The sequence below is a fragment of the Chiloscyllium plagiosum genome, unplaced genomic scaffold (genome assembly GCF_037043375.1).
Source record: "Chiloscyllium plagiosum isolate Xiang-an unplaced genomic scaffold, Cpla_swu_hap1 HiC_scaffold_50, whole genome shotgun sequence".
Lineage (NCBI taxonomy): Eukaryota > Metazoa > Chordata > Chondrichthyes > Orectolobiformes > Hemiscylliidae > Chiloscyllium > Chiloscyllium plagiosum.
In genome coordinates, this window is record NW_028270188.1 from 43,771,759 (window position 1) to 43,786,929 (window position 15,171).

At 39.8% G+C, this 15,171-nt stretch overlaps 1 protein-coding gene across 7 annotated transcripts in view; it reads right to left on the reverse strand.

The window, feature by feature from the left end:
• The window catches only part of LOC122552141 (uncharacterized), a 122,541-nt gene that overhangs the window by 34,317 nt on the left and 73,053 nt on the right, over positions 1-15,171 (reverse strand). For 6 of the 7 annotated variants that reach the window (XM_087985057.1, XM_087985055.1, XM_087985059.1 and 3 more), the window contains 6 exons: positions 13,113-13,208; positions 7,699-7,794; positions 7,194-7,289; positions 5,889-5,984; positions 3,661-3,756; positions 1,251-1,346 (listed from right to left, as the gene is read on the reverse strand). In XM_087985057.1, coding sequence (XP_087841183.1) covers positions 1,251-1,346; positions 3,661-3,756; positions 5,889-5,984; positions 7,194-7,289; positions 7,699-7,794; positions 13,113-13,208 — 576 coding nt within the window. The remainder of the gene's footprint in view (positions 1-1,250; positions 1,347-3,660; positions 3,757-5,888; positions 5,985-7,193; positions 7,290-7,698; positions 7,795-13,112; positions 13,209-15,171) is intronic. The other variant, XM_087985060.1, reaches the window with a different exon arrangement.

Below are 15,171 nucleotides of genomic sequence, written 5' to 3' on the forward strand. Positions count from 1 at the left end.
TCACGCTCTTTTGTAATGTACTAAACCTAAACCCCTCAAATTATATGGAGATAGGCTGGACCCTAATCTTTTCTTATTTTTAAGGAAGTTGCATTCCGGATATAATTCGATTGATCAAATTACCAGTCTTAAATCAAAACACACTTTATTCGTGCACTATATTTAAAATACAATAAAAGGTAGAATTGGGATAACGTAAAACTAGTGGAAAACTGATCAAATTTATAATTTATTTAACTGCCATATAGTAAGTATCCATCAGAGTCGCTTCCCCACACCCTCCCCCCCCCCACCACCATTGTAAAGAGTAATCCAATAAAATGGATTGTCAGGCATGCAATTGTCCAGTCTTAAAGGAAAACAAACATGAAAAGAAAACGCTACGAAATAAAGTTTCACGAAGAGAAGTACTGCAGCTTTCAAATGCAGCTTTCAGGCCCCAGCAACTGCTTCCGAATAAAGTAATGGAAAATCCTGGCTATCGGGGAACTTGATACCACCCAGTCAGGCTGCTTCTCATATTCCAACTTTAAAAAGCAAAAACCTCAAGGCCTCACAAGCGGTTTACATTGTTGAACTCAAATAGATAGCTTCGTACCTCTGTTTTAAAATCTCTCTTCAAAAGAAAACAAGACGCATTAAACTCTTAAACACATAGTATTGCTATAACTCCCCCTCACAAAAAAAAGAACCATCAATGTACAAATGTAGCTTTATTTTTATACATGTTTCGTCTTGTCCTATAGTACACAGCAATACATATGCTGATACATATCCATTGCATTGACACCAAGAATGGATACATTCAGGACTACATTCCAGTACAGGCTTTTTTCTCGTCACTGAAAGCTTCCCTCTTACTTCATTAAAGTGGCAACAAAGCTTCGGTTATTATGTTCTGTCGTCATGCCATGTGTACAATTTCCAATTGAATTGCAATAATATCTCAATCTGACTAGTCTGGAATTTCATCATTAGGAAAGTAAAGGCGCTATTATCAAAATATGCAATTGTCTCAGACAGATTACTGACAAAATAATCGTTGAAATGATAGCTTCCACTCTTAAAAAAAAATAGGGCCTTTAAAGTGACAGCATCGTCATACTTGCATCAAGGAATCGCTGTTCAATAATTCTGGCTTCTTCAATAACTAACCATTCCAGTCAGTCAGTACCATACTGACTCTTGTTGACCGTGTACCATTACCCACAGTTATTTAATTGAACAAATGAACCCAATTTGACTTGTACCTGAAATTGCAGTTCCTGAGGGCATAAGTGACACCTGCTCAAAAGATTCATTAGTTGTTTGTTCCTCAGATGAATGAGTTGATGTTGTGTCTGTATCTGAAACAAAGGATAAACACAGAAGAGATATTTTAGTTTTCAGATCAACTCAACCGATTAAATATCTGGTTCAGGAAATATGAAATAAAATTCCATATTCTTCTTAATCTTTCATGGGACGTAGGTTGCACTGGTTGAACCAATCAGTCCTCATGGTCTTTGCGAATGTGGTGGAGAGCTGCCTTCATGGGCCACTGATGTCATTGTGTTGTACCAATCGACATCCGGAAGAGGAATCCCCTATGCCTCAATTGACTGTATCTTAGCACTAAATTGAATATCTGTAAATAACTACAGTATTTTGGATACTGCGAATTTCACATTATGTGATCGGTTTTCTCGACTATTACATTACATCAAAAGAAACGCAGAGAAAGAGAGTAGTCAGGAGAAATGTGATTCACGTTTCCAGCAACTGCTACTTCAAAAAAACTAAACTCAACATTCTGTTTCTTGGGGACTTTAATCACACCCATTCTGGCTGCTTCTAAAATTACAACTTTACAAAAAACGCCAAGGCCTCGCCAGCTGTTTATATTATCGGTTTCAGATGCAGAGCTTGAAACCTCGGTTTCAAAATCTCTCTCCAAAAGAAACCAGACACATTACACCTCTTGAAGTCATAATAGTGCCACGACTCAAATTCACACAAAGATGAATCATCACTACACAAAGATAGCTTGATTTTTAAAATCCTTTAGTCTTATCGTATTAGCACACCTCTGCATAAACTGATACATATACATTTAATTGAGTTTATTCATGAAATCATTCCCTACTACAGTCCGTTGCAACTTCAGCTTCTAATCACTGAACACCTCCCTCTTCCTTCATTAAAGTCACAACAACCATTCGGCAGTTACCTTCTATCATTCTGCCACGTTAACAATTTCCAAATTAAATGGCTGCAATACTAAGCTGAATGTAAATAGTCTGGAATTTTCATCCTTAAAACCACAAAAAAGCTGCTATTATGAGAAAATGTAATTGTCTCCGACACATTATTGGCAATATAAATGTTCAAATGTCGGTTTCCTTTTCAATCCTGGAATATTTCTGCTGATGATTATGCAAGTCGTCGGAAACAAAATACACAATTGGTCTTTCTCACCTCCGGTAGTGTTCTTGCAAGAGTGCAGCACTGACACCCACATTACTCGCATAGAAATACACTTTGAATGTATTTGCCTTATTAGGGCGGGCTAACACTGCGCATCCTGCTTTCAGGCTGTCAAATGCCTTCTGACATTCCTCTGTGCTGTGAAATTTTCTGCACATTTTCAATCAAGTCACTCAGTGGAGAAATGACACTGCTAAAAGACTGGATATTTTATTGTGTTATGAATGAGACCAGATTTGTTTTAAGAAGGAAGCCTGGACCCTAACCTTTTATTAGTTTAAAGTTAAACATGAAGTGGATGCTCCAGATGTGATGATACTGGACAAACCACTTGATGTTAAGCAAAATCCAATCAATTTCAACAATTTGATTAAAACACAAACAAGAGAAAGAGGAATTTAGAATAACTTAACTATGAGAAAAATGAACTGAATCATAGATACAGTACCCATTATTACTTAACCGTTTCAATATAGCAGCATTACATAAACACACAAATTGTCAAACAGGTAAATTCAGACACAGATTCTTCCATGCCGTTGAACATGAAGAGAGATTTCAGGGAAAGTTAGTGTTAGAAATGATTTCTAAAAGGTTAGTTCATTGCCACAGTCGGCTGCGGAGGCGAGGTCATCGAACATATTTAAGTCTGAGATAGGTAGGGTTTTGATGATGCAAGAGAATCAAGAGTTATGGGGAGTAAGTGAGAGAATGGACTTGAGAAACCGATCAAACATCGATTTGTGAAGCAGATGTAGTGGCTGAATGGTTTAATTTCTGCTCCTATATCTTATGGTCTTATGAAGCTTCAACTCTTTTGGAACCCAAGCAGCGTTTCACTGCTACAGCTAAAAAAAAACGAAAAAAATCTGATTTGGCTGAATTGGCCACTCCAATTCCAATCGTAGATCTGTTGTAAAACAGTACATCAAGGACTTTTCATTTACTGAGTGAGGACAGCTCCATTAGGCTTACGTTTTTACAGACTCTCTTCAAAAAACTCAGGAGGAAATATTCATTTTAAAGTGGTTTTACAGCATCGCCATAAGTCCATGAAGGAATCATTACTCTATAATTCCAGCTCCTTCAATAACTAACTATTCAAGTCAGTTAGGACCTCACTGATGCCTCCTTGACCGTGCACCATTACTCACGGTTATTGAATTTAAGAAATGACTGCAATTTGCCTTATACCTGAGATTGCAGTTCCTGTGGGCGTATGTGACGCCTGCCCAAAGGATTCTCCAGTTGATTGTTCCTCAAGTGAACGAGTTGATGCTGTGTCTGTTTCTGAAGCAAAGGACGAACACAAAAGAGACATTTTACATTTCAGATCAACTGAACTGGTTCATATCCATACAGGAAATAGGAAATAACATTCATTTTTTTTAATCTTCCGTGGGGCGTGGGCTGCTCTGGTCGTGAAAACTTTTATTGTCATGATTTGTCTTTGAGAATCTGGTGGTGAGCTGCCTTATTGAACGGATGATGTCATTGCGCTGCCTCATTCGAAATCAGGAAGTGGAAGCCACTCTTCCTCAATGGTCTTTACCCTAGCAGCTTTGAAATGCAGCTTCAAGAGTCCAGCAACTGCACCCGAAAACACTAAAACTGAAAATCCTGTCCCGAAGGGAAATTGTTCCCACCTAGTTAGGCTGCTTCGAATAGTCCACTTTTTTTCCCAAAAAATAAAGACCTCACAAACTGTTTACGTTATTGGTTTCCAATAGTCAGCTTGATACCTCCCTCTTAAAATCTCTCATTTAACGAAAACAGGACATAAACTCCCCTTCCAAAACATGAACCATCAGTCTACAAAGGAGGCTTTTTTTTTTCCTATCCTATCCAGAGTTTTTCTTTCTCGTCACTGAACACCTCTCTCTTCCTTCAGTATATTTTTTAGATTAGATTACATTACAGTGTGGAAACAGGCCCTTCGGCCCAAGGGGTCCACACCGACCCGCCGAAGCGCAACCCGCCCATACCCCTACATTTACCCCTTACCTAACACTACAGGCAATTTAACATGGCCAATTCACCTGACCTGCAAACTCCACACAGTCAGTCGCCTGAGGCGGGAATTGAACGCGGGTCTCTGGCGCTGTGAGGCAGCAGTGCTAACCACTGTGCCACCGTGCCGCCCACAAATCTCGCAACAATGCATCGGCAAATGATGCTGTGTCATTCTGAATTCTGTCACGTGTATCATTTTTGAATTAAATGGCTATAATAAGCTCAAGATAAATAATTTGGAATTTTCATCCTTAAGTCCTCAAAAAAATTAAAGGTGCTATTATCAGAATATGCAATTTTTCCAGACACATTACTGTTAATGTAAATGTTAAAATGATAGTTTCCGTCTCAATCCTGGAATATTTCTGCTGATGATTATTCATTCAGAAAAAAATTCATTCAGAAAGTTTTCTTTCTATCCTCTCGTTCTTAGAAGAGTGCAGTACCGACGCCACCTTGAACGTCTTTGCCTCATTAGAGCTGGCTAACACTGGTCTTCCAGCTTTCAGGCTGTCAAATGCCTTCTGACATAACTCTGTACTGTGAAATTTTCTGCACCTTTCTAAAGAAGTCGCCCAGTGGAATAATCACACTGCTTATAGTTGCTCACATTTTACTGTGTTATGGACCAGACCAGATTCCATCAAAATATTTTAAGAAGGTTGCCTCAACACTAACCTATGCTTATTTTATAGGTAAACGTGAAGTGGGTGTTCCCGATGTGTTGCAAATGCTAAAACCACTCAATGGTAAGCAGAACAAAACTTACTTAAAGACAATAGCTAAACTAGACACAAAAGAAAGAGGAATTTCGAATAAATTAGTTATTGGAAAACAGAATCAAGACATTGATATTGTATCCATTACTAATTAACTGTTTCCGTCTCGTAATACCCCATAAACAGTCCCTTTAGCAAAATGGAAAATTTAGCGACAGATTCATACATGCCATTCAACATGAAGAGAATTTTCAGTGGAAGTCACAGTTGGTAATCACTTACTGAAGCTTTAACTCTTCTGCGACCCAAACAGTTCCTGGATGCTGTAGCTATATAATACTGTTTTTACAAACTAGAAACTTGTTCTGGAAGAACTGAACACTCCACTTCCATTGTTGCATCCGTTTCAAATCAAACCTAAAGTCCTCTTAAATTATTGAGTTAGGCCGGACTCAGTAGACACTTCAGTATCTCAACGTTTACAATGTGTCGTGGAAAAATCCCAAAACAATATCAGCTTGTTAAAGTGACAGCATAGTTTTAATTGTATCCAGGAATCATTACTCAATAATTCTATCTCCCTCAATAACGAACCATTTCAGCCATTCACTACCACACCTACCTCTTGTTGACACTGTACCATTACTCATATGCTTTGAATTTTATAAATGAATGCAATTTCACTTATACCTGAGGTTGCAGTTCCAGTGGGCATATGTGACGACTGCTGAAAAGATTCTCCAGTTGATTGTTCTTCAGGCGAATGATTTGATGCTGTGTCTGGATCTAAACACAGAAGAGACGTTTTAGATGTCAGGTCAGCTCAACTGGTTAATATCTGGTCCAGGAAATATCAAATAACATTCCATATCTTTTTAAATTGTTCCTAAGACGTGGGCTACGCTGGTTAAACCAGCTTTCGGTGTTTGTCCCGAAGTTGTCTTTGAGAATCTAGTCGTGAACTGCCTTGTTGAACAGCTGATGTCATTCTGCTGTACCACTCGAAATCAGGGACAGGAATACACTCTACCTCAATGGAGTATGTCCTAGCACTAAATTTAATACAGTCCCTATATTTCGGACACTGTGACTCTCACATTCATATGACAACTCTTCTCAGCTATTGAATTGCATTCTTCTCAAAGTCCATTTTCCGAGTCACTATCACGCTCTTTTGTTATGAACCAGTCCTAAACACCTCAAAATATATGAAGAAGACAGCCTAAACCCGAACCTTTTTCTTAGATTTTAAGGCAACTGCCAGGTGTTGCATTCCAGATGCAATTCGATTAGTCAAACTACCAGTCTTAAATTAAAACACACTTTATTCATGCAAAATATTTAAAATGCTATAAAAAAGATGGAATAAGGATAACGTGAAACTACTGGAAAACCTATCAGAATTATAAAACAATTTAACAGCCAAACAAAAAAATGTTCAACGCAGTTACATTTAATAAACAATCTTGTTGTAAAGAGAAATTCATTAAAATAGATTGTGAGCGATGCAATAGTCCAGTCCCCATTGAAAACAACATGAACAGGAAACTCTGAGGAAGAAAGTTCCAAGAAGAAATGTACTACAGCTTTGAAATGCAGCATCAAAACACAAGCAACTGCTACAGAAAAGAAGTAAAACTGAAAATGCTGGCTCTAGGGAAACTTGATCCCACCCATTCAGGCTGCTTCTAATATTCCAACTTTAATAAAAGCCTCAAGGTCTCACAAGCTGTTTAATTTACAAAATTCAAATACGTAGATTGGTACCTCTGTTTTAACATCTCTCTTCAAAAGAAAACATAGCACATTACAGAAAGACGTAGCATTGCCACAACACCCCCTCACAAAAAAATGAATCATCAATATGAAAAGATAGCCTTACTTTTAAAAACCTTTCACACAACTTTACATGTATTGATATCCACCACATTGACATTAAGCACCCAAACATTCACAACTACAGCCCAGTACAAATGAACCCGATTTGATTTGTACCTGAGATTGCAGTTCCTGTGGGCGTAAGTGACGCCTGCTCAAATGATTCTCTAGTTGTTTGTTCCTCAGACGAATGAGTTGACGCTGTGTGTGAATCTGAGGCAAAGGATAAACACAAAAGGAGCATTTTAGATTTTAGATCAACTCAACCGGTTAAATATCTGGTTCAGGAAATATGCAATAATATTACACATCTTTTTTTTTAGTCTTTCATGCGTGGTAGGCTGTGCTGGTTGAATCAGCTTTTGTTGCCCGTCCTTGGTTGCTCTTGAGAATCTGATGGTGAGCCACCTGATTGAGCTGCTAATGTCATTGTGCTGTACCATTGTAAATCCGGGAGAGGAATCCACTCTGTCTCATGGGCTCTATCTTAGTACTAAATTGAATATGCAATACTTCAATAACTAACTGTTCCAGTCAGTCAGTACGACACCTACCTCTTGTCGACTGTCCACCGTTACCCACAGGTATTCAATTGAACAAATGAACCCGATTTGATTTGTACCTGAGATTGCAGTTCCTGTGGGCGTAAGTGACGCCTGCTCAAATGATTCTCTAGTTGTTTGTTCCTCAGACGAATGAGTTGATGCTGTGTGTGAATCTGAGGCAAAGGATAAACACAGAAGAAACATTTCAGATTTTAGATCAACTCAACTGGTTAAATATCTGGTTCAGGAAGTATGCAATAACATTACACATTCTTTTTTAATCTTTCATGCGTGGTAGGATGTGCTGGTTGATTCAAGTTTTGTTGCCAGTCCTTGGTTGCCCTTGAGAAACTGATGGTGAGCCACCTGATTGAACTGCTGATGTACCATTCTAAATCCGGGAGAGGAATCCACTCTGCCTCAATGGGCTCTATCTTAGTACTAAACTGAATATGCAAAAGTCACTACAGTCCCTTTATTTCGGACACTGTGACTCTCACATTCATCCGGCTCTGCAGCTATTCTCAGCTATTACTTACTCTCAAAGTCCATGCCCACTTGTCTAAGGGACTAAGTTACAGTTTGTGAATCACTGTCGCGCACTTTTGTTATGAACCAGACCAAACCACTTCAAAAGATGTGAAGAAGATAGCCCTAGACATTTCTTATTTTAAAGGCAAGTGCCAGGCGTTGCGTTCTGGATGCAATTCGATGCTTCAAGCCATCAGTCTTGAATCAAAACACACTTTATTCAAACATTATATTTAAAATACAATGAAATAAAGTCGAAATTGGTATGACTTGAAACGATTGTAAACTTAACAGAATTATAAATTACTTAGATGCCTAGGCAGAAAGAAACCAAACTGCTAACTGACACAGCATTGAAACTGTGCAGTTATTGCATTTGCTGTTTGAATTCATACATCACTGGACACCAGAGTGTGTCTAGGAAATTTAACAAACAACGAAATTCACAACTGATCTTGAAAGAATTCATAGCACAGAAACAGAAAAGTGAATAGTTTTAAGTATTGCCTTGCTATAAATCTACAATAGTGAATCGAGTGGGTTCTTTATTGAGATATGTTTTGTTGAGATATGTCTCAGAAGTTATAAGTATTAATTTAGCCTGGATCAGTGTTTTGTACAGGAATAAGACGGGGCTATTTTCTGGGTCTGTGGATTGGAAGGAGTAAAAATGCTCTTCTTGTCAGATGTGGGAGTTTAGGGAGAGTTTACATCTTACTGAGGATTATATCTGCAACAAATGCTGTTGGTTTCTAATGCTATCAGATGGAATGGATCAGTTGGAGCGACTGTTAAGGGCAATAAGGAATTTACAAGAGCAAGGGGGTGCAATGGATGGCAGTTATAGGAAGGGAGAAAAACCGCAGATAGAGTCACAGAGATGAGATAACTCCAGGTACGTTAAGAGAGGTAGGCAGGTAGTGCAGAACTATTCGGTGACTATCCCCATTTCAAGCAGGTATACTGTTTTGGAAATGTAGGGGGTGATGGATTCTTTGGGGAAAGTAGCACGAACAGGCAAGTTTCTGGTACCGATACAGGCTCTAATGTAATGAGGGGTACGTTAGGTCCCAAGAAATCGACTGATTTAGGGGACTTCCCAATCAGAGACATAGACAGACGTTACTGTGGTTAGGCGCGAAAACCAGAATAGAGTGCTACCTCCCTGCTGCCAGAGGGTGCAGAATGTTCTCAAAGGGGGAAGGGACCAGCAGAACGTCATTGTACACATTGGAACCAACGACATAGGAAGGGAAAAGGATGACATTCTGAGTGGAGTATACAGAAAGCTAAGCAAGAATTTAAAAAAGAGGTCTTCGAGGGTAGTAATATCTGAATTACTCCTGGTGCTACGAGCTAGTGAGGGTCGGAATAGGAAGGTAGAATAGATGAATGCGTGGCTGAAGAGCTGGTGTATGGGAGAAGGATTCACATTTTTGGATGATTGGAATCTCTTCTGAGATAGAAGTGACCTGTAAAAGAAGGATGGATTGCACCCGAATTGGAAGGGGACTAACATACCAGCAGGGAGACTTGCTTGAACTGCTCGGCAAGGTTTTAATTAGTATAGTCGTGGTGGGTGCGGAGGTGGAAACCCACGGAGATAGTGATGAGATAGATCAATCTGAGACTAGTACAGTTGAGAAATGAAGCGAGTTAAGCAGTCAGGACAGGAAGGGACCAAGCACTGAACAAGATAGCACTTATAAATTGCATTTATTTCAATGCAGGAGGACTAACAGTAAAGTCAGATGATCACCTTATCGGGATTGATTTATAGACCCCCTAACAGTCAGCGGGAATTTGATAAACAAATTTGTCAGGAAATCACACTTATCTGTAAGAATGATACGGTGGTTATGGTAGGGGATTTTAACTTTCCAAACATAGACTGGGACTGCCATAGTTTGGGGCCAGCGACCATAATTCTATTAGTTTTTAAGTAGTAATGAAAAAGGATAGACCAGATCTAAAACTTGAAGTCCTAAATTGGAGGAAGGTAAATTTGATGGTATTAGGCAAGAACTTTCAAAAACTGATTGGGGGCAGTTGTTCGCAGGGAAAGGGATGGCTGGAAAATGGGAAGCCTTCAAAATGGGGTAATGAGAGTCCAGATACAGTTTATTCATTTTAGAGTGAATGGAAAGGCTGGTAGGTGTAGGGAATGCATGATGACTGGAGAAATTCAGTGTTTGGTTAAGGAAAAGAAGGAAGCATATGTCAGGTATAGACAAGACAGATCGATTGAATCTTTGGAAGAGTATAAAGACAGTAGGAGTATACTTAAGAAGGAAGTCAGAAGAGCAAATGGGGTACATGAGATAGTCTTGGCAAATCGGGTCAAGAAGAATTCAAAAGCTTTTTACAAATACATTAAGGACAAAAGGGTAACTACGGAGAGATTAGGGCCTTTCAAAGATCAGCAAGGAGACCTTTGTGTGGAGCTGCAGGAGATGGGGGAGATAGTAAACTTGCATATTGCATCAGTGTTTATTGTAGAAAAGGACATGGAAGATATAGAATATAGGGAAATAGATGCTGACATCTTGAAAAATGTCCATATTACAAAGAAGGAAGTGCTGGATGTCTTGAAACGCATAAAGGTGAATACATCACCAAGATCTGATCAGGTTTACCACAGAACTCTGTGGAAAACGGGAGAGGTGATTACTGGGCCCCTTGCTGAGATATTTGTAACATTGATAGTCACAAGTGAGGTGCCAGACGACTGAAGGTTGACAAATGTGGTACCACTATTTAAGAAAGGTGAGAAGGACAACCAGGGAACTATAGACCAGTGAGCTTGACGTCGGTGATGGGCAAGTTGTTGGAGGGAAACCTGAGGGACAGGATTTACGCGTATTTGGAAAGGCAAAGACTACTAAGCGATAGTCAACATGTCTTTGTGCGTGGGAATTTATGCCTTAATAACTTGATTGAGTTACTTGAAGAAGTAAGAAAGAGGATTCACGAGGGCAGCGTGCTGGATGTGATCCACATGGACTTCAGTAAGGCGTTCGACAGGGTTCCCAGTGGGAGATTGATTAGCAAGCTTAGCTCTCAGGGATTACAAGGAGAGCTAGTCATTTGGATATAGAACTAACTCGAAGGTAGAAGACAAAGGGTGTAGGCGGAGGGTGGCTTTTCAGGTTGAAGGTCTGTGACCAGTGAAGTGCCACAATGGTCAGTGCAGGATCCACTGCTTTTTGTCATTTATGTAAAAAATTTGGATGTGGACATAGGAGGTAAAGTTAGTAATTTTGCAGATGACGCCAGAATTTGGAGGTGTGGTGGACAGCGAAAAAGAATACCTCAGATTACAACGTGAGCCTGATCAGATGGGCCAATGGACTGAGGGGTGGCAGTTAGAGTGTAATTTGGATAAATCTGAGGTGCTGCATTTTGGAAAAGCAAATCAGGGCAGGACTTGTACACTTAATGGTAGGGCCCTTGGGAGCGTTGGTGAACTGGACTGCTGGAACATAACTCCTTGAATGTAGAGTCGCAGGTAGATAGGACAGCGAAGAAGGCGTCTTGTATTAGATTAGATTACTTACAGTGTGGAAACAGGCCCTTCGGCCCAACAAGTCCACACCGACCCGCCGAAGCGCAACCCACCCATACCCCTACATTTACCCTATGATTTCCTTTTCTGGTCAGAGTGTTGAGTGTTGGATTTGAGAGGTCATGTTGTGTCTGTACGGTATGTTGGTTAGGCCAATTTTGGAATGTTGCATGCAATTCTGATCTCCCTCCGACCGGAGGGTTGTTGTGAAACTTGAATGGGTTCAGAACAGACCTTCAAGGATGTTGTCAGGTTTGGAGGATTTGAGCTTTTGGGAAAGGCTGAATAGGTTGGGGCTGTTTTTCCCGGAGCGTCAGAGGCTGAGGGATGACCTTATCAAGATTTACAAAACAATGAAAGACATGGATAGGGTAAACAGAAAGAGTCAACTTGAATGTATTTGTCTCACTAGGGTTTGCTAACATTGGGCTTACAGATTTCAGGCTGTCAAATGCCTTCTGATATTCCTCTGTGCTGATAAATTTTCTGCACCTTTTTAATCGAGTCACTCAGTGGAGAAATCAAACTGCTGAAACAGTCACACATTTTTCTCTGTTGTCGACCAGACCAAACCTCCTCAAAATGTTCAACAAGTTAGCCTCAAAGCTGACCCTTTCTTATTTTAAAGGGAAACGTGAAGTGTATGTTCCAAATGTGATGCCACTGGGCAAACCGCTTGATGTTAGCAAAACAATTTGTTTAAACAGTACGAATAAAATACAAACAAAAACAAGAGGAATTTAGAATAACTTAGCAATTGAAAACAAAACTGAATCATAAATACCATACCCAATATTAATTGGCTTTTCCAATGAAGCAACATCCCATCAAGACACCCCTTGTCAAAAAGTAGGTCATGATGTATGTTTAAGAATGCAACAAATGGATTCTTAATTATTCAAGGGAATCAAGAGTTAAAGGAAGGAAGCGAGAGAATGGAATTGAAAAACCTCTCAGTCATGATTGAGTGGCAGAGCAGACTCGATGGGAAAATGGCCTAATGTCTGCTCCTATGTCTTATGGTTCTTTGAAGCTTCAAGTCTTCCTGAACCCAAACAGCATCTCACTGGTACAGCAAAAAATATATAAAATCTGTTTTGGCTGTTTCTCTTCAATTCTTAGATCTGTATAAAAAAAACTAAAATACTACTCATTTACTAATTGAGGCCAGCTCCAGTAGACATTCCAGTGTTTCAGCCTTTACAAACTCTCTTCAAAGAAACCCAGGATAAATAATCATTTTAAAGGGACAGCATCCCTACAATTCCATCAACGAATCATTACCCAATAATTTCATGCAACGAAACAATGAACCATTCCAATCAGTCACAACCTCACCTACCACCTGCTGAATGTCACCATTGCATTTAACAAATGAACCAATTTGACCTATACCTGCGGTTCCAGTTCCTGTGGGTATACGTGACGCCTGCTCAAAAGATTCTCTAGTTGATTGGTCCTCAGGCGAATAAGTTGATGCTGTGCCTGAACCTAAAGGAAAGGATTAACACAGAATTGATATTTTAGATTTTGGATTAACTCAACTGATTTACATCTGATTCAGGAAATATGAAACAACATTCAAGTTCCTTTTTCTAAACTTGTGGGTCGTGGGCTGCACTAGTTGAACTGGCTTTTGTGCATCCTTCGTTGTCTTTGAGAATGTTGTAATGAACTGATTGTTGAGCCGCTGATGTCATTATTCTGTTCCACTCAAACTCAGGGAGAGGAATGCACTCTTCCTCAATGGAAGATATCCTAGCACTAAATTGAATATCTGTAAATCACTACAGTCCCTCGTATGGACACTGTGGCTCTCACATCCACGTGAGCACACTTCTCAGTTATTCCATTGCATCCCTCTCAAAATCCATGTTTCTCTTCTCTAAGGGGGTAAGTTACATTTTTCGTGGCACATTCAAGTTCCATTGATATGAACCAGACCAAACCACCTCAAAATTCATGAACTTAACCTTTTCTTATTTTAAAGTCGTATGCCCGACATTGCAGTCAAAATGCAAACTACCTATCTTGAATGGAAACACACTTTATTCTACATTATATTTGAAATACAATAAATAAAGACGGATTTGTGATAACTTAAAGTGACTGGATAAAGTAATAGAATTAGAAATTGTTTAACTGCCTAACTGTAAGTACTCAATACAATAACATTTCATAAACACACCCGTTGTAAAACCAAATTCTATGAAATAAATTGTCAGGCATGCACTTCTCCAATCCAAAAGGAAACAAAAACAAAAACTTCAAGAGAAAACGCTGAGAAAAATATTATCAAGGAGAAATAAACTACAGGTTTGAAACGCAGCTTACAACCCCAGAAACTTCTTCACAAAAAAACCTAAAACTGAAAATCTTGTCCCGAGGGGAGCTTCATCCCACTCATCACGGCTGCTTTAAATATTTCACAATTTTAAAAAAAACCTCATAGCCTCACAAACTGTTTATGCTATTAGTTTCAAATATTCAGCTCAGTACCTCTATCTTAATATCTCTCTTTTGGATGCGAGCATAAGAGGTACAGTTAGCAAGTTTGCAGATGACACCAAAATTGGAGGTGCAGTGGACAGCGAAGAGGGTTACCTAAGATTACAACAGGATCTTGACCAGATGGGCCAATGGGCTGAGAAGTGGCAGATGGAGTTTAATTCAGATAAATGCGAGGTGCTGCATTTTGGGAAAGCAAATCTTAGCAGGACTTATACACTTAATGGTAAGGTCCTAGGGAGTGTTGCTAAACAAAGTGACCTTGAGTGCAGGTAATTAGGATAGTGAAGAGGGCGTTTGATATGCTTTCCTTTATTGGGCAGAGTATTGAGCACAGGAGTTGGGAGGTTATGTTGCGGCTGTACAGGACATTGGTTAGGCCACTGTTGGAATATTGCGTGCAATTCTGGTCTCCTTCCTATCGGAAAGATGTTGTGCAACTTGAAAGGATTCAGAAAAGATTTACAAGGATGTTGCCAGGATTGGAGGATCTGAGCTACAGGGAGAGGCTGAACAGGCTGGGACTGTTTTCCCCAGAGCGTCAGAGGCTGAGGGATGACCTTATAGAGGTTTACTAAATTATGAGGGGCATAGATAGGATAAATAGGCAAAGTGTTTTCCCTGGGGTTGGGGAGTCCAGAACTAGAGGGCATAGGTTTAGGGTGAGAGGGGAAAGATATAAAAACGACCTAAGGGGCAACTTTTTCACGATGAGTGTGGTACGTGTATGGAATGAGCTGCCGGAGGATGTGGTGGAGGCTGGTACAATTGCAACATTTAGGAGGCATTTGGATGGGTATATGAATAGGAAGGGTTTGGAGGGATATGGGCAGGGTGCTGGCAGGTGGGACTAGATTGGGTTGGGATATCTGGTCGGCATGGACGGGTTGGACCGAAGGGTCTCTTTCTATGCTGTACATCTCTATGACTCTATGACTCTATAAAC